The sequence below is a fragment of the Penicillium macrosclerotiorum genome (assembly GCF_028827735.1).
Source record: "Penicillium macrosclerotiorum strain IBT 26536 chromosome Unknown utg000002l_segment0_segment0, whole genome shotgun sequence".
In the NCBI taxonomy this organism is placed as follows: domain Eukaryota; kingdom Fungi; phylum Ascomycota; class Eurotiomycetes; order Eurotiales; family Aspergillaceae; genus Penicillium; species Penicillium macrosclerotiorum.
Genome location: NW_026643082.1, coordinates 4,025,479 through 4,048,321, shown reverse-complemented (window position 1 = coordinate 4,048,321; position 22,843 = coordinate 4,025,479). Strand labels below are relative to the sequence as shown.

General features: G+C 50.0%; 8 protein-coding genes across 8 annotated transcripts; 3 read left to right on the top strand and 5 right to left on the bottom strand.

The window, feature by feature from the left end:
• Positions 1–1,612: 1,612 nt before the first annotated feature.
• Positions 1,613–3,500, bottom strand: N7462_002595 (putative isoamyl alcohol oxidase; the record flags this gene model as incomplete). The annotated part of the gene is made up of 2 exons (XM_057074321.1): positions 1,613–2,948; positions 2,998–3,500. 2 exons carry the CDS (start codon positions 3,498–3,500, stop codon positions 1,613–1,615), a joined length of 1,839 nt encoding a protein of 612 aa, XP_056937962.1.
• Positions 3,501–4,103: 603 nt separating this feature from the next.
• On the top strand, positions 4,104–5,751 carry N7462_002594 (phenylalanine--tRNA ligase subunit alpha; the record flags this gene model as incomplete). The annotated part of the gene is made up of 2 exons (XM_057074320.1): positions 4,104–5,569; positions 5,661–5,751. The coding sequence occupies 2 exons, from the start codon at positions 4,104–4,106 to the stop codon at positions 5,749–5,751; spliced, it is 1,557 nt and encodes a 518-aa protein (XP_056937961.1).
• A 1,555-nt stretch (positions 5,752–7,306) lies between these two features.
• rps21 (40S ribosomal protein eS21) lies at positions 7,307–7,865 on the bottom strand (the record flags this gene model as incomplete). The annotated part of the gene is made up of 2 exons (XM_057074319.1): positions 7,307–7,541; positions 7,834–7,865. 2 exons carry the CDS (start codon positions 7,863–7,865, stop codon positions 7,307–7,309), a joined length of 267 nt encoding a protein of 88 aa, XP_056937960.1.
• A 422-nt stretch (positions 7,866–8,287) lies between these two features.
• On the bottom strand, positions 8,288–9,801 carry N7462_002592 (NUDIX hydrolase; the record flags this gene model as incomplete). The annotated part of the gene is made up of 3 exons (XM_057074318.1): positions 8,288–8,898; positions 8,958–9,299; positions 9,411–9,801. The coding sequence occupies 3 exons, from the start codon at positions 9,799–9,801 to the stop codon at positions 8,288–8,290; spliced, it is 1,344 nt and encodes a 447-aa protein (XP_056937959.1).
• Positions 9,802–10,072: 271 nt separating this feature from the next.
• On the bottom strand, positions 10,073–11,977 carry N7462_002591 (putative IMP dehydrogenase; the record flags this gene model as incomplete). Its single annotated transcript, XM_057074317.1, has 3 exons — positions 10,073–11,211; positions 11,419–11,727; positions 11,788–11,977. 3 exons carry the CDS (start codon positions 11,975–11,977, stop codon positions 10,073–10,075), a joined length of 1,638 nt encoding a protein of 545 aa, XP_056937958.1.
• Positions 11,978–12,990: 1,013 nt separating this feature from the next.
• On the bottom strand, positions 12,991–13,463 carry N7462_002590 (DUF952 domain-containing protein; the record flags this gene model as incomplete). The annotated part of the gene is made up of 2 exons (XM_057074316.1): positions 12,991–13,107; positions 13,173–13,463. The coding sequence occupies 2 exons, from the start codon at positions 13,461–13,463 to the stop codon at positions 12,991–12,993; spliced, it is 408 nt and encodes a 135-aa protein (XP_056937957.1).
• Positions 13,464–14,693: 1,230 nt separating this feature from the next.
• Positions 14,694–19,945, top strand: N7462_002589 (putative Ras GTPase activating protein; the record flags this gene model as incomplete). The annotated part of the gene is made up of 3 exons (XM_057074315.1): positions 14,694–18,663; positions 18,719–18,997; positions 19,056–19,945. The coding sequence occupies 3 exons, from the start codon at positions 14,694–14,696 to the stop codon at positions 19,943–19,945; spliced, it is 5,139 nt and encodes a 1,712-aa protein (XP_056937956.1).
• Positions 19,946–20,433: 488 nt separating this feature from the next.
• N7462_002588 (ENTH domain-containing protein) lies at positions 20,434–22,316 on the top strand (the record flags this gene model as incomplete). Its single annotated transcript, XM_057074314.1, has 5 exons — positions 20,434–20,569; positions 20,613–20,644; positions 20,762–20,841; positions 20,908–20,989; positions 21,060–22,316. 5 exons carry the CDS (start codon positions 20,434–20,436, stop codon positions 22,314–22,316), a joined length of 1,587 nt encoding a protein of 528 aa, XP_056937955.1.
• Between the last annotated feature and the right edge of the window lie 527 nt (positions 22,317–22,843).

The window sequence follows — 22,843 nt, the reverse complement described above, 5'->3', positions numbered from 1 at the left end:
ATGCAAAGGAGTCGCGCACGCGCATGCGGGAGACATCCACGCCCGAATTTGACGGAACAGCCAGCTCGTCAACTATGAACTATATACCCAGCCCGGGGCAATGGCAAAGATGTGGATGAATAGTATTGTTCTCGGCCAGTCGTCAGGGTTGGCGGACCAAGCCTGGAGGAAAATTATGAGATATCTTCCAGATGCACTGATTTTCTCATATGGTACTTTGACAGTCTTTTTTTTTCACTGCATGTAATTATATATTTCTGCATTGATCGCCAACAGCAGCCTGAGGTCATGGTGGAGATCAGAGATTATTTACTTGCGTGATGATGACATCAATGACCTCAAGCACTTTCTTGCGTAAGAAATTTCAAGTGGGAATGTAAAAGAATCGTATATTGAGTATACCGAAACGGTCCAACCTGATACACAACATCCCCGATAGCCGCTTCGCTTGATGATCTCAAGTGTCTCCGGTTGGTGTTTAGCCATTCATAGTGCTAAATTCCTCGTTGCTCTCCAACCAGCCCTGCCGGGCTAGCTCAATCGGTAGAGCGTGAGACTCTTAATCTCAAGGTTGCGGGTTCGACCCCCGCGTTCGGCTATTCCTACAAATAACCTGAGATGTTCTTTTTGGTCTGTTTCTCCCGGCCATCTTTTTTTTTTCTTTTTTTAATCTTTTTTTTAATCTTTTTTTTTCTCAGATAATTCTGACCTGGACTGAAGCTGACCGTAAAACCTGGATGCTCTATATCGGATCTTGGACCAGTTCTGGTTGCTAGCGTCTAACAATGAAGGACTGTAGGATGTCGATGAGATTGACGTTCGAGTTTTGTTAGCCTTGAGCCCCATCAGAGAAATAACGTAGTAATCAATTAAGATGCCATCACCGCATCGCCGACTCACTCGTCGCGTGATGAATAGGTAGGCAGAATTAAGCTTCTGCTGTGCTATTGCGCCCTTTGGACCTAGTTATTATTGGTATTCGTATCTCACATATCGACAGCCCGATAGGGACCTCTGTATTAGCCCAAATAGTCGTATTGATTCTTCAATTACACGATATATAAAGTCTCCGACCCTCATGTTGTCTTTGGTAGGATTAAAACAATCCAGAGATGCGTCCTGAAATATGTCCGTGAAGATGCGCCGAGCGACTAAAGAACCAACCGCAGTATGTACAGAAGACCCGGGCTATCATAGTCTATCCCTTGGGCCCGGAGATAATTAAGATTAGCTATCATTCTTTCTTTTTGAGGATCCAGAGAGGAATAAGCAGCCTGCCTAAAATATACGGGGAATCCGGGAGGCTAGGCAGACTGAAGCTTGAGCTATAAGATGTTGAAATGAGCGTTTATTTTCAATACACTCAAACAAAAAAGAGGCATTATTATGACAAGATGCCATTTACGCAGACCTAGTTACTCCATCCCAGTGAATGCGCAATATATCTATACTCGATAGGAATAAAACGTTCAAATTCGACAACAGAGTCACACCACTTATTTCCAGCCAGAACACAAAGAAATATATACTTTTAAGTTACCAAGGAAAATAAAGTAGCAAGAACTCATAGTTTCATTCACTTGGAGTTGAGCTAAAATTTCGCTCTTCTTGATCATTCCTCCGAGTGACAGACGAGGCCAGTGTCTAGGTCATAGTGCCATTTGTCACTGCCAATCCCACTATACACAAACAAGCTTTCGTATGGATCGTATTCTTGCTTGATTCCTAGCAGTCGATCATAGTTCGCCCCATAGAAGTCATGTTTCCACGTGCTGCTGAAAGCATTACCTTCGTTCATGTAGGAGCCAGTGTTAGGGGCCCACTCTCTCCAGACGGGCTCTTTAACAGTTTCATACCACCTCGCACTCTCTTTTAATGACGAGGAGGGATCGGTAGCTTTTGAAGAAGCGCCATAAGCCATGACGTGAGCATAAGCCTTTCGCCAGGCGGGCAGAACACTACCGCGCCTTTCATCGGGGATACTAGCAGGACCACGCCCACCCTGCAGTCCAAATAGAAGCAAACCTCCTTTCTTGGAGTCTTCAGCGACAGAAATTTGCTTGAGATACCAAATCAGCTTGGATTTTGGAAGGTCGGAGAGCTCAGATCTGCCGAGTAATCGGCTTGTGAAAAGGCTGCAAGCTCCTGCCGATTGACTGAAGAGAAAATTGGGCTTCGTGTACGACCAGTAGCTTTCAGCTGAGGGTGTCGTCACAGTATGATTAATATGATCTTGACCAACATTATGAAGTTTAGCGACAAGTGCTTGTATGGTCTGGTTCATATGTATCACTGTCGAATTGTAGCTGATAAAACTGATGATAACCGATGCTCCTGGAAGTGACTCGCTGAGGCCTACCAAACTGACAGCCTCTTCCCCGGTCATCGACATGATAGTGCCAGTGATCCCATAGTCCATTAGGTCTGGAATCAATGACGCAATTTCAGCGAGAGCAGCCCAAGACGCACTTTCACTGGCATTGGATTTGTCACGTGGATAGAAAGTGAGACCTCCAGTAACCACATTGACTGGGACGGGATGGGTCTTGAGGACAAATTCAGTCACGACACCAAACTGACCGCCACCTGTACCGCGGACAGCCCAGAAGAGATCCTTGTTCTGGTGGTCATTGGCTACCAGCTGCTGGCCATCAGGTGTGACCACGGTGACCTGATAAACTTGGTCCGATGCAAGTCCATGAGTACTAGATAGCAGGCCATGGCCTCCGTTCTGAATCAAACCACCTAAGCCGACGGTTGCATCTTCACCACCAACAACTGTGCGCTTTATTTTATGGGCATAATTGTAAACTGTGCCCCAATTGTTTCCACCTCCGCAAATTAACACATCGGCAGATTCGTTGCTTCCCGGGATCCTCCAGGCCGGCTGATGCTGAATACGGCTGAAATTATGAGTCCATATGGAGAGCGAGTATGCACCAGTTGAACTAATTAAGATTGAGCAGTTAGTTTATCAAAATGTTATTTTATAAGGACGCTAGGTCATCAAGAGACATACCGCCCGCTGAGATCATGTCCCGTGGACTTGATGATAATGCGAATTCCTTTCTGAGAAGCCCATGCCATAGCCTTTGCAACTTGATCGTCGGTCGTCGCATTAACAATGTATTGCGGCAGTCCGCCGATACTGCATCCCTTTCCCTCAATATATCCGTCCACTCCTGGGGGAGACAAGAGTTGTTGTTATATACCGAGTAGTCGTTGCTTTCGGGCCATGCAGCGTGGTAGGCAGCGTATGACCAATGGCTTTTCACACTAGAACAAGCATGCGAAGAACTGAAAGGATTCCCAGGATAACAAGAAGAGGCGGCAGGGCTGGTCCGAAGGAGAGTTTCTTCAATCGTTTTATTCAGTGCATTCCATTCTTCAACAGATGGCCAAGCCGCATCATGGGGAGAAGTCTTGCATGTTATCGCAGTGGCTGATGAGACAATAGCAGATTCCAGAAGTGCGAAAGCTGCCAATACCGGAATATACATGGTGACTTGTTCAATGACCAGCTTGGTACGTTGGGTGGCTTGAAGACCATGCAGGACAATCTAAGACTACTTACTTTGTGATATCCCCCTCTTCCTTATTATACCAATTTCCTGGTAGGCATGCTGCGACCTAATTTGGATGCCTGGTTTATGTTTGGGGGACTATAAGGAGACAATTAAATTCTATTTTGCCGATTTGCAGTTGATTCGATCAGACTTTCCAAATTAGGACATTCTTTACGAATACGGGTGGGTCTCCGTAATCGTAGTCTTTGGAATTCCAGGGGTTCTTGATGTAACAACATATGAATCTCTATTTCTAGTGGATAACATATGAGATCATCAATCAGACTACTAATTTCGGGGGGTTAGGGGGGATTATAGTCAACAGGTTGCTGTGTAGGAAGGTGGAAGTAGTGTGCACAGCCTGTACATTTTGATGGTGGGGTGAAATAGCGCCAATGGTCGCTGCACATCTCCGTATCTCATGCCGCGAAAAGAGTCATCGTGATTTTTGGCTGGCGCCGTAAGGTCCGAATTCCCACCCCCCACGCTCCGCATTGATTCCGCCAGATCCCCTCCTTGCAGGAAACGGCTGCAGCCATGGCGTCCGATGAACTGATCAGCGCCATTTTGGACGCCCTGTCCGCGTCCCAGGCGCCCATTTTCTCCAACGAAGCCTTCCCCTCCAACCCCTCATTGACCGTCAAAAGTGCGCTAGACCGCCTGGCGTCGCGGGAAATGGTCGCATATGAGACCATCGACAAAGAACTTGTTTTGCTCACCTCCGAGGGTGAGGAGATTGCTGCCAATGGCAGTCACGAGGCCAAGGTCTTCGCCGCGGTCGTCGCCGCTCTAGATGGCTTGAAGATTAAAGACCTACCCGACATTGTGGGGAAGGATAACGCCAAAGTCGGCCAGGGCAATGCATTCAAGCGTGGCTGGATTAAGAAAGACAATGACTTGTTGCGAGCAACCACCGACTCCATTGTTGACGAGACCCGCGAACTGCTGCTCACCGTGCAGCGAACCAAGACCCTCGGCGATGCAAAGGCCGTGGCGGACCTCAAGCGGAGGAAGCTGATCACCCTGTCTAAGGAATTCACTTTCAAGATCTCCAAGGGCCCCAAGTTTGCCCCGAAGTTCGTCAAGGAGGAGACTGATCTCACGCCTGAAATGATCGCCAGCGGTTCATGGAAGACCGTCCAGCTGAAGCCCTACAACTTCAATGCCAAGGGTGCCCCAACACCGTCTGGCGCCCTGCACCCTCTCAACAAGGTGCGCCAGGAGTTCCGCAACATCTTCTTTGAGATGGGCTTTGAGGAAATGCCCACCAACCGCTTCGTCGAGACCGGCTTCTGGAACTTCGACGCCCTCTTCGTGCCACAGCAACACCCCGCTCGTGACCTCCAAGATACCTTCTACATCGCCGACCCTCTTAAGGCTGACCCGCCGCGTGAGGATCCTCTCAATGACCCGCACCGCCCCAAAGCCGCCCAGCCCGCCTCGAAAGCGACTAAAGATAAGCCGCTTGACTACCAGCAATATTGGAAGAATGTGCACGAGGTGCACGAGAAGGGCAAGTTTGGCTCTATCGGCTACCGTTACCCCTGGAATGCGGACGAGTCGCTGCGCCTGGTTCTTCGCACGCATACCACCTCTATCTCCGCATATGTGCTGCACAAGCTGGCCGCCGACCCACGGCCAGCCCGATTCTTCAGTATCGACCGGGTCTTCCGAAACGAGGCCGTCGACGCTACTCACTTGGCAGAATTTCACCAGGTTGAGGGTGTCATCGCCGATTTCGGCCTGACTCTGGGTGGTCTGATTGGCTTCATGGAAGTGTTCTTCGCCAAGATGGGCATTCACCAGCTCCGCTTCAAGCCCGCGTACAACCCCTACACCGAGCCCAGTATGGAAATCTTCGGATACCATGGTGGCCTCGGCAAGTGGGTGGAGATTGGTAACAGTGGTATGTTCCGGCCTGAGATGCTGGAGTCGATGGGTATTCCCAAGGATATGCGAGTTTACGGCTGGGGATTGAGTCTGGAGAGGCCGACTATGATCAAGTAAGTATTGCCAATGCTGTTTTTACCTTTCACCTTACTTTCTTGGGTGGGGGTTCCTTTTTTCTCCAGATTTCTAATTTTCCTCTTCTAGGTACGGCGTGAGCAACATCCGTGAGCTCCTCGGCCACAAAGTCGACCTGAACTTCATCGAGTCCAACCCGGCTGTTCGTCTGGAGAAATAGGTTCAAAAAAGAAACGGAAAGCTAGGATCAAGCAGGGTAGAGGTGGCTTGATTATCAATAGATTTAAACCCCCTTTTCAAATATGTCTTGCCTGTGAGTGTCTTGAGACGACAAGTGTTGGGAACTTTACTTGACATCACGAGTTCATGTGGAAGACAATATATGCATGTCTACGATGGATGAGGAGAAATGAAACAAAATACATCAAATCTACTTTCGCAAGTAACGAATGTTCTTCCTTTCAGATTTCCGCCTTATGCCCCAAGCACAGGATGAGGGAAGCGCTGTAGAGAAACTTGAAACACATAGAATATGTGCCACACTGCCTTGCTTTAGTTCAAGATCGACACGTTCATTTCTAAAACCCAGTCCGTCTATGACTACAGAGGAGGTTGAGAAAATGTAGGGCCGGTGTTACCCTCCAAGCTAGGTCACCTGACACTAGGGCACCTTCCTAGCTAGTTCAGAGCTTAACCAATATGATGACCTTTACATCTCCTGACTCTATCACAGCCAGAATAGATATTGCCATGGATGACGCTCTCATAATTGAAGATAATAACACGATACCGGGATATGGACAAATCAATTTGACCCACACAATTCAGCGAGAGGTACCCTCAAAATTGTATGATCATTGCGGAAATGTCTGGTCGGAGTTAGGTACACATCAAAAGAGCATACAAGGCATGTGATAGGACCGCTTATGGGATCACAGCCCAAAGCTCGACCAAATCACAATCTGGGACGGAATACTTATGAGATGTAACTGTTGCATAATTAAATCATAAATTTGTAGCTATGTGAAAATGGCTCCCAGTAATCCAGTAACTCATATCTAAGTCGGGGTAAAGTCTACAGCAAGATGTCCCACCCGTATCTGTGCCCCAGTGCATGAGACTCTGCAGAAGTGGCTCTTCAGAAGGCGGGTTTTGGAAGCATAATATTCGGCTGGATGTGCTATTTCTACTTCCTCGCTCATGGATATGCAGACACCAGGAACACAGACCGGGTTAGCGATCCGATTTCTTCGGTCTACAAGGGTGAGGAAGCCTTGATATGCCGGTTGGTTCATAGAGAAGATTAAGAATAGAAACAACGAATGGGGAGGAAAGTGGGGAGGGTAGGGGGTGATTTTTGAGATGGATTCAAATTTTTGGGGATTTTCATAATTTCGGCGTTCTTATTCCTGGCCGTTGAAAGGTAGGGGGAAAGGTGTTGGGAGAGGATGATTGTGAACTGGCGGGAATCGTAGAGAAAACCCAGTCAGTGAAGTCGTCGATTCCATTTTTCATTTCGATAGATAGGACAGTAGGAAAACAGGGTTCCTCCCAGAGGGGAAAAAATTCAAAACCGAAGGAGACATGCAAGTACTCCCCCTCCCATTTTTCTCATAGCCAATCCTCAAACTGGACAATCTAAGCCACAGCTTGTCTGTTCAAGATATGAGTCAGTTGCTAGTTTGGAAGAGCATGTATATCTGGACGGGAATGGCACTCACATCATATCAATCCGTCAACACCACCCCAATGCGAACCACACCATAGCGGAAAATTTAGCGCTGGCGGGAAGCGGTCCACACGTTCTTGAGGTAGCCGTCACGCTGGGCCAGGCGGTTGAAGGAGTCATCGCTCTCACCGCGGGCACGGATGAAGCCGCACAGGGCGTAGGTCTGGTTCTCGCCGGTGTAGCGGCCGTTCTCGTCAACCTTGCCGACGGAGAGCTGGACAGAGGCGTGGTCGTTGGCCTTGATGATGCGGTTGGTGGCGCTGCACTTGCGGGGCACGTAGCTGTTGGGAGAAGAGCCTCGTTAGTTTTCTATTTCCCAATGGACTCGATATTTCAAATCGTCCCCTCCAAAGCCGATCGATATCCTGTTTCTGGACTGCGTATATTCAAGACGCAGATCTCTCTGCAAATCCTGGGTTTAATCCTTTATTGGAGAGGACTATGGCGCTTTAAAAGTCTTTGCGCGGAAGAGGAATGAACATGAATTTTTGCGACTGCGGGCAGACCAGAGACAGGACATCGGGACGGAATTGCAGCGAAAGCGAACTCGAATTCGAAGGCGAATGCACATACAGATCGACGATCTCTCCCTTCTCGTTCTCCATTTTTGCGGATGTGGTGTATAGGTTTCGACGGGCGACGGTGAGGTTGGAGGTAGAGGGTTTTGGGTGGCCCGTAAAATTAGAGACTCAAATGATTTGTGTGGGTCATGTGACATTTTGTCGAGGGCTGGCGTGGTGGAACAGGGATAGTGCGTGGTGTTATCGGGGGCTCATAGTGTGGGGCAGTGGCAATTAATTTTCTGCCGCATCGCGATCAACAAAAATGAGAGGTCCATACGAGATTGTCAATATTCAGCCATTTTGCTCTATCTCAACCGCTGGAGATAACAGATTGGCCTATTATTTGTATCTTAAAGCGTTACAAGGTTTCATTACGAAATAGGGCATTGGGAGGAATATGCAACGGCTTGTTCCTTGACTTGTACCCTAATCAGGTATCTCATCGTATATTGAAGCTATACACTTTACAGGTTACTCCGATCTTCCCGCCCTTCACGGAAAACATCCCTTTTCCAAGCCACTGTTACTTCCCTTGCACTGCCCTTCTTGAATCGAACTAGAACTACATAGTCTGACTCGCCCCGTCTAGCAGATCCCTTCAGCTCGGGCCCTGGCTCATCTAGGGCTAGAACGGCTCGACCGTCATCAGTCATTTTCATCATCTTGGGTGATATACACTTGTGCGTCCAAGCGGGTGAGCCAGAGTGCACAAATTCTACAAGTGCTGCTCGCCGCTTCTCCATTTCCTCAATAGAAATGCCTGCCCGCGGCTCCTTATCCATAATTTCCGATACTAGATGTAGCAGGAGGAATTGCGGAGGGAAAAGAATAATCTCTCCGCTCTGTGCACGACGAAGCCATTCCGATGCCGGAAGAAATTGGGCTTCGGTGACCTCGATGCCGCCGTCGCTGGTGGGAACCTGGATTTCCTCGCGCTCGCCTTCTGCTGGTAGTTCCTTCAGCAGATTCGTATTAATATTAACGGGCAATGGCATGAAGTAGAGATACATCTGGGTTGTATAGCGTTTGGGAACATTGGTCGGTGTCACCCAACGTGTGAAAGGAATCAATCGATCTTACACAAGTTAGCTCGAGCACACCCCTTGCGGCCTTAATAAAATGATAGATTCTCACCTATATCAGGCTCAGCATTTTCGTTCTGCTGTCCAAGCCAGGTTTCGAATGTCACCTGGTTCTGGTGGATGAGTCTTCGGCCTTGGTCTCTGCCCGCTTCGTCGACAGCGAGCATCTTCCCAGAGCCCCCATTCCTAGCGAGAAGAATGCCGCTTTCTTCAAAAAGCTCTCGGATGGCTGCACGACGATAATGAGGACCGTCTTCGTGTCGGGAATGGTCCTCTGGAGGCGGGCAAGGCCCATCTTGGTCGGACAAATTTCCGCCGGGAAACACATGAGCAGAGGCAAAAGAGCTAGAGGTCTGCACGCGATGGAGCAGCAAGATCTCGTTCTTTGGAGAGACTACAATCACACTATCATGCCATTAGAAAATAGAAAGAAACATGTTTTCATTAATCTCGGATATGCGAAACTCTTTTGGCCGGTTTGATGGATGCTGGGGGATCCCCTTACCTGGAACTGGGTCGAGGAACCGCAGGCTGTTTTTTGTCTTGGCCATCGCCCTTAGTGTGCGCCATTCTGTCGGTCTTGGGCCCTGATATTGGGGTAGAAGTCGCGGTATGAAATCGGACGGAGCCTCTTCGGTTTGTGAAGGGGGAAGCCAGGCACGCGCGACGCGATGATCCGGCAGAGTGATTGGAGTCGACAGGGATGAACTCAATCTAGGAGGTAACCAACGGCTGCAAAGGCACCCTAGATTGATTGCAGACATCTCCCAACACCAAACTTCTTCGCTTGGAGGGTGTTTATAGTCAAGCCGCGATTGACCCGAGAGCCTAGGCATATCCTTGTACCCCGCGTCCGCCTTGGCCACATCGGGAGTAGCCGACTTAAGCCGCGCCATGTGCTTCGGCTTCGGCACAAGTTGGCTCTGCAGGTACTAATAGTAGGTTTACGCAAGGAGGCCGAAAATGACAATTCTACCGATAATACTAGGAACTTGGATAAAAAGCTGACCAGAACAATGGTGTTCATTAAATAAAGCTAATTCCTCAAAATCGAACTCCGATCCCTATCATACCCCATTTTTATTTCCACCGTATCATCGTGCAAGCATCCCTTTCTTAATTTATATTCACAGCGGGAAGGTTTTATACTTCATAGAAGCCTGGATCTTACGAGTAAAGCTTCTTGTCATAGCTGTGCATGTTGACATTACCCTCGTTCTGAGCGCTGGTGGAGCGCATTTCAAAGCGGACGGTGCCGTTGTCGACACCCTTGTGCAGGGCATCGAGGCTCTTCACACCAATGTCCTGGAGGGAATGCTGAACACCGGCGACGAGGTAGGGAATGAACTTGGTAACAGAGCCACGGTCCAGGACGGAACCAGCGACACCCTGGGCGACAAGAACACCGGCCTTCTCGGAGAAGTAGCGGGCAGTACCGGCATTGCTAGCCTTGCTGTCCTTTGCGCCAGCGCCAGCCTTCTTGTCCTCCATGGCGGCGATAGAGCCCATACCACGGTAGGCCTTGACGAGCTGACCCTCGTTGCTGACGAAATACTCACCGGGGGACTCGGTGGTACCAGCAAGGAGACCGCCCATCATGACAGTGCTAGCACCCAGAGCCAGACCCTTGATGATGTGGCCAAGGTTCTGGACACCACCATCGGCGATGCAGGGAACGCCGAAGCGGGCGGCAAAGGCGGAAACACTGCGAACAGCAGCGGCCTGGGGGCGGCCGACGGCCATAACCTCCTGGGTAATGCAAGCGCTGCCGCTGCCCATGCCAATTCTCAGGCCATCGACACCAGCAGCAATCAGAGCGGCGGCTTGCTCCCGAGTAACAACGTTACCGCCGATAACGTCGATCTCAGGGTAGGTCTTCTTGACATACTTGATCATCTCAATCTGGTACAAGCTGTTACCCTGGCTGCTGTCCAGGATGACAATGTCCAGGCCGGCCTCAACAAGCAGCTGAAGACGAATCTTATCCTCCTCACGAGTACCAATGGAAGCAGCGCAGATCAGTTGCTTAGACTCGGGAAGCTTGGAGGCCAGGGGGTAGTGCAGGTTCTTCATCAAATCCGAGCGAGAGAGCAGGGAAACGAGGTTGCCGTTGGTGTCAACGATGGGCAGCTTGCCCTTCTTAGACTGACGAAGAACGTCGTTGGCCTCGGCCAAGGTAGTTCCAGCGGGAGCAGTGACCAGGTCAGTAGCCATGATGGCAGTGACGGGGTCACTGAGCTGGGCATGGAACTGGATGTCACGGGAGGTAACCATACCAACCAGCTTGGAGTGAAGGGTTCCATTCTCTATCACAAGGTCATCGTTAGCATTTCGGCCAGGTGAGTAATTGTGAGACAGGTAGTTTGTGGGGGTTGTATGATCAGTTTAAAAAAGTTCTCTACAGTGCAGCTCTCGCTGCTCCCAGTGGAACGAAAGTTATAAAGTAAAAAAGGTGTTCATCATGTGAAGTGGGGTAGATATTGGGTAAGGAAAATTTTTTCTCAATAACTTACCAGTGACGGGGAAACCACCGAAACCCCACTTGGCCTTGAGCTCCTTGGCCTCACCAACAGTAGCCTTGGGAGAAAGAACAACAGGGTCCAGGATAAAGCCGTTCTCGTATCTCTTGACCTTGCGGACCATCTCAGCCTGGTCCACGGGAGCACAGTTGTGGTGGATAACACCCAGGCCACCGAGCAGAGCCATGTGGATGGCCATGTTGTGCTCGGTCACGGTGTCCATGGGCGAAGACAGAAGGGGGGCCTTCAGGGTGATGCGCTTGGTAACGGGAGTGTCCAGAGTGACATCGGAGGCGGGGAAGCCTATCCATCGCGATTGTTAACAAGTCGGTCTCGCCAGATCCCCAGATGTGGCTGGCTTACCGATGTAGCCCGGCAGGATCAGGAAGTCATTGTAGGTCAGAGCTCCGTGCTTGTCAGAGTCGAGCAGAGTATCAACATCCAGACCATCGGCGGTCTTGTAGGTCTGCAGGACCTCGAGGGCCTTGGTGTAGTCCTGGATCTCAGCCTTCATGGCGGCACCGGGCGCGGCCTCGTTGTTGGTGATAGGCATTATTGACTTTTTTTTTTATAGAAAGAAACTCTGATATCAGAGATTGATGGGGTATCCAAGAAAAAAGAGAAGATTAATCAACAGAAAAGAAACAATCTGCTGATGGAGAGAGGCCAGCTTTCCCAAAGAAAAGAAAGAAAAAGAAAAAGTTCGAGCGAGGAGTTCTTCCCTTTTCACTTTTTCCGTGCTCGGCCAGTCTTGGCCCGATGAAGATTAGCGTACCGGCTTTTTACACGGCCCGAGTATTTCATTGGCTGGTAAACGAGATCCTCGTGGGCGGTGAGTCAATTCTGCTTAGCAATGATGACGGGCTGATGTGACGGACTCGTTCGAGGCACCAGGGACAATGGTCAGGTATGGCCAGGTATGGCCAGGTAGTTCGAGATGCTGGTGGCTGGAGATTGGAGGGTTCCTGGTGATTGTGGGTTGTGCGCTGGGATTCGTCACGCATAAGAACTATCTACATATATATATATGTCACTCTCCATCAACCTTCACATATCATCCATCCCCCAATTGTAAAACTCGGCTAATCTCGACATATCATTACGATGTTTCAGTAAATCCGAATCGTTGCTCTCGGTCGTAGCAGTAATTCCCCATTCAAGAAAATGACGTGTTAGGCTAGTCCTGAGAAGGGGTTATACTATATGCTTTTCATCCTCGCGTGGTGAGGATATACATGCAGGTCAAGTTAGTAACAGGATACGATGCTTCCGTGAAAGAGTCAGATCCAATGCTAGGTCTAGTCCGAAATCCACAACCTATGAAATATTTGAATTGTACCTTGATTTTGAGAGTCATGAGTCAATACACGCCATGGACTGGCTCGTTGATGCGTCGCCTCGAATGAGTGTTCCGGGAGGAAAAAGAAAGAGAGTAGAACCTGACGAAAAAGCTAACTCTGAAGTCAATTCCTTTGCCGGCCGTAGCCATTAAAAAGAGACTACATACATTCTACAGACCTGGGATTGAATGCAGCCAAGTTATCTCCAAGCCCCTTCTGATCGGACTCAGTTCAAGAGCCATGCTTTTGCCCCCGTAAGGGCCTTGTCCCAGCCATCCTCATTCTGCCAGATCGCGATGCTTTCTACCTCATCTTTACCTAATTTCAGGCCGTTATAGAGATGCTATTCTGTAATTAGAAATATGATCTCGTCTGCCAGGATTCAAGGCTATTTATTTTTGGACTCACGGGAAACAAGCCTTCTCCGGGCCGTGGACCGCACACTTTCCCATCTGGTGACTCCCAACGAATGTCCTTGATGACATTCGCATATTCGATTCTGAGTATATATACGAGGGGCTCCTCGCTAAAAAAGAACCTGAGGGTGTTGGCCACTTGGCTGGCCATGGAGAGATGGACGAAGCCCGAGCTTTGGTCCAACTCGCTGACTGGCAGACATTCCGGCAACGGCTCACGGACTGGCGCCGTGGAGGGGACAATCTTGTAGATAAACCGGGGTTGAGTCTCCAGAGTAGCCATACTGATGGGATCGCTCGAAGGAAGATCAATAGATGGTAGATGATAATGAAGAAAAGCTGGGAGTCGGAAGGGTGTTATGGCGGGATGGATCCACGTTCCCTAGCTTTTGCGTTATCCCCAAGCGGCGGGGTTGGCGGTTCAACCACGCCCTAGGAACCGTGGTCGTCTCAACAGCGGGGCAATTTGAACTCGAGGTCCGCGAGACAAAGTGAGTCCTGATGAACATGTCTGGTGTACACTTTAGGTCGGAGCTGTGGTGGAGGCGTGGACAAACAACTGGGCTTGACATTCATCGATCCTCAGTCCTAGCAAATATACAATGTATATTTACAAACTAATATGCATAGTTCGAGGAGCCTTCTTGGCCCTTCACGCATGCAGGGAAGATTTATAGGGGACTGAACACTCGCTGAAGACGAGTGGACTTGCACCTGAACTCGAAATGTTCCATGAAATCAGCAGAAGCCGCCAAAATGATTTACGACATATTTGCGACGTCGGTGACGGGGGATGAGGATTAAAGACCGTCTTCAGTGTAGGAGGCGCGAGACACGTAAATGTGATGGTCGCACGGGACTACGGAACCTCTCGAAAACTTGCCAGATCGAATCCTAGCCACAGTGATCCATGACTACAATTATCATGAATGTTTTTCTGTCCTAGTAGTGATGTGGGACTCCAATAATATCTTGACACCCAACGATGGATCCTAAGAAACAGCGATTTTGAAGCAACGCCTGGCCCTACAGGAAAGGCGTGCTGGTTGCTATGAGCCTGACGAAGAGTGGCTGAGGATCGACGGCGATCACCTGATCGGAACTAGGCCCTATTGGGAGATTTGTTTATCGACTGTCCCAAACGGGGTTGGGGAATCCCGGTCGCACCTGCCCTGTGCCCGGCCCTGGTCCGCTGCCCTCCCCACCGTCAACAAGCATTCCATCATCGCCGCGAACCCTCTTTACTTCCCGACACGGATTCGACCCCTCCCAACTTTCTCCCCATCCAAATCTGTCTCGTGAGTGATACGCCGCTCAACTTCATCGCCATACCGATGCGACTTGGCGAGATCACATTCCGAGTCGTCGCCTTCCACAGATAAACAACGGGCATCGCAAGCCCGGACTAGACCCGAACAACCCCCCCCGCTTCTGCCTTGGGAGCAGGGATGCGGTCAATCGAGCTCTGTAATCTCTCATCGGTTTTCGCATTCCTGTCGCGACGGTCATAGTGATGTCCAGCCATCTCCCATCACTCAAACGGGCCCAGACGGATCTCCCGCCGCACTCATCTAGTCCACTGCGACACGGGTCCACGGCCTCGACAAACTCATCTGCGTATTCAGTTGCGTCAAGCTCTTTCGCCCCAAGTCGGACCAGCACGGTGTCTTCCAATGCATCGATTCCGAGCACTCTAGGTCGTCATCGAGGAAAAAGCGAAGTAACCCCCGTCAATATGGACACGATTGGACAACCAGGCTGGTCAAACGCCGGGGACGCGTATCGGAATATTCGACAATCCTTGCGACCTCTCCAACAAGCGCCCAATGTCTCGCCTTCCGGACCCAAATCGGGCGCGTACCGACACTCGCGCAGCCATACTGTCGACGACCATCAATTTTCAAAAGAGTATCGACCAACCACCCCCGAGACGCCCCATGTCCATTTCAAAGAGAATGAATCCCCTCGCCACAGAGTAGCCGCATTTGAGCCCCAGACACCTCCATCGGCGGCCTCACCTCGGCACTGGTCGCCTAACCCCTCTCAAGGGTCATCACGCCCGTCCTCGCCACAGAAAACACTGTCAAATAGCCCTCATCCACCACCGCTCACCACTGCCTTGTCTGCACCCGAACTAGAAACTTTTCAGAAGTCATCAACGCGCCATCTTCGAACCCTGTCGAAAATCGCGCAGTCCGGCGAAACCGAGGAGTTTCAATTCGGCACGACGACCGCATCCGTGGTGGGTCTCCAGGGACGGCGACGATTAAAGCGTGCAGATTCGGTTGCGGGTGGAAGAAATGGTGCAGTATCTCCGGAGAAGCCCAAGGCGTCATCGTGGGCCGCAGGAAACTGGATGGACCAGCAACGGCAATTTTTGCAAGCCTACGAGTACCTTTGTCACATCGGAGAAGCCAAGGAGTGGATTGAGAATGTGATTCAGAAAGAAATTCCACCCATTGTTGGATTAGAGGAAGCTTTACGGGACGGTGTCACCCTGGCCGAGGTGGTGCAGGCCATGTACCCGGAACGGACGCTCCGTATCTTTCGACATGCAAGGTTGCAATATCGCCACTCTGACAATATTGCTTTGTTTTTCCGTTTTCTCGACGATGTTGAGCTGCCAGAGCTGTTCAGATTCGAGCTGATCGACCTCTACGAAAAGAAAAATATCCCCAAGGTCATCCACTGCATCCACGCGCTTTCTTGGCTGCTCTTTAAGAATGGTATGCTCGACTTCCGTATGGGTAACCTTGTTGGTCAACTGGAGTTTGAGCATCATGAGCTCGAACAAACACAGAAGGGCCTGGACAAGGCGGGCGTTAGTATGCCCAGCTTTGCAGGCATGGCGGCAAACTTCGGTGCTGAGCCAGAGCCCGAGCCTGAACCAGTGGAGTCGGAAGAGGAGCGCATTGACCGTGAACTGCACGAGAACGAGCACTTGATTGCGGAATTCCAAGCTCAAATCAAAGGCGCTATGCTTCGCTTGAAGCTTGGCAATATGATGAACGACCTTTGGGATTTTGAGCCTTTGCTTATCGAATTGCAATCTCGTTTGCGTGGAGACTGGGCGCGCCAAATTAGTCAATATCGACTAAGCATGCGTCAGTTTGCCACTCAACTACAAGCCATCAGTCGCGGGTTTATTATTCGTCGCCGTCAACAAGGAGAGATGCAATGGCGAAAGGCCCAAGAGTCCGATATTTTGCAGCTTCAGAGTCTCATCCGTGCCTCCAAAGTGCGATCTGAAGCGCGTCTCCTGCAGACTCGCGCCCGGCAAGACGAATCTGGAATCAAGCAAATCCAAGCCGCCATTCGCGGTGCATTACGTCGGAGAGATGTTGCCGACCAATATGAACAGACTCGATATGCCGAAAATAATGTTACGACCCTTCAAGCAATGATGCGTGGTGCTTTGCAACGAAAGCAAATGAGTGTACAGTCTCGGGAGGTGGAGCAAGCCAGCAACCCCGTAAAATCGCTGCAGGCAGTGATTAGAGGAACTATTGCCCGCCAACATTTGTCACAAATCAAGGCCTCTCTTCAACACGAAACTCCTTCTATCACCTTCATTCAATCTGCAGCCAGGGCTCTGGCATCTCGGACCCGCCAATCGCAGCTTCTGGAAAGCCTGTCAAAGACCGAGAGCCAATGTATTGCTCTGCAAGCCTTGGTCCGAGGTGCAGCTGTGCGAGCAAGTAAATCTGCCCTTCGTTCTGAGCTATCGCAGCACGCATCTTCTACCACTATTCTCCAAGGGATTGCCCGAGGAAATGCCTTGCGAAATTTCTTGGAGGGGCAGCAGAACTCTCTTAAGAAGGAAGAACACATTATCTTGGATTTGCAGTCTGCAGCCCGAGGAGCGATCGAGCGCCGGCACCTGGCTGCAGAGCGCAAAGCCTTAGAGGAACATGAGCCTACCATTGTGGATCTTCAAGCGCTTACGCGGGCCGCAATACAGCGTATCGAAATTGGCGGAATTCTTGCCTGTCTTGACGACAGTGAAGAAGAGATCGTCCAGCTTCAATCACTTTCGAGAGCAATGCTTGTACGGGTTGAGGTCGGCCAGATGCTTGCTGACCTCGAAGCCGATGAAGATATTATCACAGATCTCCAAGCCCGCATCCGCGGTGTGATAGTAAGAAACCGGTTTGAGGAGAGGCGCCGGCATTATAATGAGAATATGGAGAAGGTCATCAAAGCTCAGAGTGTCATAAGAGGTCGCATCCAGGGCCAAGCCTACAAGAGCCTGACTAGCGGCAAGAACCCACCTGTTGGTACAGTCAAAGGCTTTGTTCATCTGCTTAACGACAGTGACTTTGATTTCGATGAAGAAATTGAATTCGAACGCCTGCGCAAAGTGGTTGTTCAGCAAGTCCGCCAAAATGAGCTTGCAGAGCAATACATTAGCCAACTGGATATCAAAATTGCGTTGCTTGTGAAGAACAAGATCACTCTTGACGAAGTCGTCAAGCACCAGAAACACTTTGGTGGCCATGTTGGGAATCTCCTATCCAACACTGAGATTTCGTCCAAAGACCCCTATGATCTTAAGGCTCTGAATAAGACCTCAAGGAAGAAGTTAGACCAATATCAGGTATTCTTCTTCCTTCTTCAAACCCAATCACAATACCTTGCTCGTCTATTCCGCCGACTTCGCGAGATTAATACATCAGACAAAGAATACGAAAGAATCAGGCACCTGATGATGGGTCTTTTCGGATATTCTCAGAAGAGACGCGAGGAGTACTATCTCGTCAAGCTTCTTGCCCGTTCTGCCAAGGAGGACATAGAAACGTTCACATCACTCCCCGAATATATGCGCTGCAATGCTTTCTGGAACAAACTCTTCGGATCGTACGCAAAGTCGCCCCGGGACCGAAAGTTCATGCGAGATGTTTTGGGAACGGTTGTGAAAGAATCTGTCATTGAGAACCCTGATCTTGACCTGGAGAGCGATCCAATCCAGATTTACCGTTCTTCTATCAACAACGAGGAGCTTCGAACAGGTCAGCGTAGCCGTCGGCGACCAGACCTTCCCCATGAAGAAGCGATCAGAGACCCCGAGACCCGAGAGTTATTCATTCAGCACTTGCAAGATTTGCGCGATATTGCTGACCAATTCTTTGCCGGATTCGAAGAGTTTTTGTCTCGCATGCCGTTTGGTATTCGTTATCTCGCCCAGCAAATGTATGAAGGTCTTCTTGCGAGGTTTCCCAATGAGGATCCTGGATTTGTCCTCCAAATAGTTGGTCACTGGGTTTGGAAAAACTACTTCCAGCCTGCCGTGCTTGAGCCAGAGAGGTATGGAGTTGTGGATCGGGGTCTCACTCAAGAGCAAAAAAGGAACCTTGGTGAAATTGCCAAGGTCATTGCGCAAGTGGCTTCCGGTAGACTATTTGGTGCCGAGAACGTCTATTTACAGCCGCTCAATTCCTATATCGGCGAGTCCATACAGCGGCTTGGACGTATCTGGGGACAAAGTAAGTCTAATTTCTAGCACATCATATACAATGCAACTGAGCTGACTCGGAACAGTGATCACCGTCCAGGATGCCGAGGCTTACTTTGACATTGACGAGTTTAACGATCTTTACGCCAAGGCAAAACCGACTTTGTACATCAAGATGTCTGATATTTTCTCAATCCATCAGCTGGTTGCCTCCGAGATCGATTTCCTGTGCCCGCACCCCGACGATTTCCTTAAGCAGCTTGTGCGGGATCTCGGAAATGTGAAGAGCAACGAAAATGAGTTGATGAGCGTGAGCTCAACAGAAATCAATCTCACACTCAACCCAAAACTCGCCCAAACAGAAGGTATGTCTACCGCATTCAAAGTTTGTCCAAACGTAGCAAACTAATAATCCTGCCAAAGACCCGGAAGCAGAAGTCAAGACGCTGTTTATGGAAACGAAGCGATGTATACTCTACATCATCCGAGTTCAAAGCGGTGCAAATTTGATGGATATCATGCTCAAGCCACCAACCACGGAAGATGAGCAGCGATGGCATACGCTGGTACGAGAGGAGCTGAGCACAAACAACCCACGCCGAGGTGCCTACTCCGAGGCCAGCACTTTGATTGACATTGGATCCATGGGCTATACAGAGCTCAAGGGGATTGCCCTCGAGAACATTCTTCGTCTTGAGCAATTCGGGAAGATCAGTCGCCACAATCATTACCAAGATCTCCTCAACGCTATTGCTAGTGATATACGCACAAAGCATCGTCGACGGATCCAGAGAGAGCGCGAGTTGGAAGGCGCACGATTGACGTCAGCTCGTCTCAATGACCAAGCCATTTACCTGGATCAGCAGCTGAAGACTTACAACGACTACATTGAACAGGCTATGATTACTCTTCAAAACAAGAAGGGAAAGAAACGATTCCTTATGCCTTTCACGAAACAATGGGACCACCAACGAGAACTCCAGAAGTCGGGCAAGGTGTTCAAATTTGGTTCATACAAGTACTCCGCTCGCACCTTAACTGACCGAGGTGTCTTGGTCTCCTGGAAGGGCTACTCCGAGAGACAATATGACCGTGTGGATCTGACAATTTCCAGCAACGAGGTTGGAGTGTTCACCATTGATGGCAGCAGTGGCAACATGATGGTTCCTGGCGCCAACGCTCAAGTGCCTCTGGACGACTTGCTGCAAGCCCAATTTAACAACACACAATTTATGGACTTTTTCGACGGACAGATGCGGGTTAACGTTAACCTCTTCTTACATTTGATTATGAAGAAGTTCTACAACGAATAAAGTTCATGATCACGGACATGACGCGAGATGATTTGGGTGAAGCATTCATAGTGATATTTTTACCTTTCCTGTTCTTTTTTTTTTCTTTGTCTAGATACCTAGGGTATTTTTGGATTTCAATAGCGATAGCGCCTCGGTTTATACGGGCATTCCAAACGATATGTACACAATAAAGAATAACATGATATGAATTATCCTCCAATTAAGTTTTTCTATGTTAGTATGTTAGTATTCGTAGTAGGTCCATGGCTTAGCTCGTGGGCCTTCCCGAATCCACGTGACTGCGTCGCGCGTGGAATCGGCCAGCTGGAAACCGCCGTTCCCCCTCCAGGTTGTCCCTCGACCCAAACACTTCAATTCCGGCAGGCCTGGATCGCTTCTCTCTTCTCTTCAAATTTCATTTGCTTTAGACGTGTGCCTGCTGGGGCACGGCGAATCCTCTCCCACGTTTGCGCTTACTCTTTTTCGAACTATAATTCCCCCTTGCCATGGACTTCTCCAACCTCCAGGACAAGGTCAGCAACCTGACCTTGTATGATCTCAAGGCAGGTGTCCGCAAGGTGCAAAATGGTGAGTCGGACCTCTTTCCCTCTGGTCGCATTACCACCGCGAGCAACTCAACCTGTGCGCCCAATTCCGGGATACCGGGCTGACCTAGCCGTCATAGCCGTCATGAACTATACCGACATGGAGGCAAAGGTTCGTAAGCCAGCCAACCCCATGCGCACCAAACCTATATTTTCGACACAATTGCAATATTGCGAACTTAAGATGGTATCGTGGCTCATGAAATATATGGCTGACGCTCATGGCTAGGTCCGGGAAGCTACAAACAATGAACCTTGGGGAGCCTCGACCACCTTGATGCAGGAGATTGCCAATGGAACGCATAGCTAGTCAGTGGAGTCTCCGCATATTGAGCTGTCTCTGTCGGTAGTCTTTATACTAATATTCTTATGCAGCCAACTGCTCAATGAGATCATGCCCCTGATTTACAAGCGATTCACTGATAAGAGTGCGGAGGAGTGGCGTCAGATTTACAAGGTATCGTTCTAGTAATGTCTCAAGCGCCAAGTCTCCTCTTTGCTGACATATGCTTCGTTTCACCCCATAGTCTCTTCAACTTCTCGAATTCCTTGTCAAGAACGGATCCGAACGAGTCGTCGATGATGCCCGGTCTCACATGTCGCTGCTACGGATGCTGCGGCAGTTTCACTTCATTGATATGAACGGCAAGGATCAGGGTATCAATGTGCGCAATCGATCCTCTGAGCTGGTGAAGCTGCTGGGTGACGTGGACCAAATTCGCACCGAGCGCAAGAAGGCTCGCTCAAACCGCAACAAGTTCAGCGGTTTTGAGGGTGGCATGGGTACTGGCGGTGGTATGGGAAGCTCTGACCGCTACGGTGGGTTTGGTAGCGACAGCATGGGCTATGGTGGTTACAGCGGTGGTGTTTATGGTGATGGTGGAGGTTTTGGCGGTGCCTCGAGTGATTTCCAAGACACGACCACTCGTCGGGGCAACCGATTTGAGGAATATGACGAATATGACGAGGGCGAAATCAGTTCGACGCGACGCGAGCCTGCATCTGCTCCTGCTAAGCGAGAACCAAAGAAGCCTGAGCCAGCACCTGTGGCAGATCTATTTGATTTCGGCGATGACGAACTTCCTGCTCCCACCTCAACTGCCGCCGGAAAGCAGCCTGCCCCTGCTGATGACGACGATTTCGACGACTTCCAGTCCGCAACTCCAGCTGCCCAGCCATCGGCGCCATCCTCGTCGAACCAATTCTCAATTCTGCCTCCCGCCTCCACTGTCAGCACAACATCGAGCACTCAATTTGTAGCTCCTGTACCAGTGTCTGGCTCTCAAGGAGCTAACATCAACGGCCTAGTCGGCTTCACATCCGCCACACCCACGCCGTCCTCCAGCTCTTTGGCCTCGCCAGTATCCCAGACGGCCCCTATGCAGCAGCCCATGGCCCCCAAACCCTCTGGCTTCCAGGCGGCCACTCCCAACTACTTCACCTCTGTTTCCAATATCGCTGCGCAACCGTTTTCATCGCATGGCGCTACGTCTTCTATCTCTTCTGCTGCGCCCGCATCCTCTGCGGCTAGTCAGCCTGCCGCCAACACCGCGAAGAAATCATCCGGCGATGCCTTTGGCTCACTTTGGTCAACCGCTAGTGCCAGCGCAGGTATCTCCAAGTCCAACGCCTCCGCAAACAAGGGCCCGAACCTCGCGAGCATGGCCAAAGAAAAGGCCAGTGCCGGCATTTGGGGTGCCCCTGCTGCATCCAGCACTGCCTCTACTTCATCCCAGCCCCAGCAGAAGCAAGGCGGATCTGCGTTTGATGATTTGCTCGGTTAATTTCAACATCATGAAGTCAATTTACCATTGTCAATCGACTTGACTCAGATTTCCCCCTTTCCTAGCCATTACTGAGCATAGCCCCATCTGCCACCCCCTCCCCTTCGCTTCTGTTCTTTTCTGCAACGCCTTTCACCTTCTCTTGTCTTCGTATTTGCGTTGGCCTCTGTGCTCGTTCACTGCTTTATAGCACAGCAGCGCTGGGTTTTAAATATTTTCTTCTCATCTTCTTTTTCTTTGCTCCTAAAATTTCACACGATTTCTGCCTTACACGTAAAATCAGTCTCCCCACCCCCTCGTTTCTTTTACATGTCTTGTGACGATTTCAGGAAATCAGATATCCTTCTCTCCTCTTGTCCCCGACCCTGGAGGGACTTGGCCCGCGGTTGAAGAATGTCTGCGTCTGTATAGCAAGGAAAATACCATTCTATGATGTTGTCAACCTCAAAGAATTCACGCCAGTAGTAGATATGAGACTGGGCGGAAAAAGGATGGTGCTTGTCTACGCGATGACAGGAGAATTGATT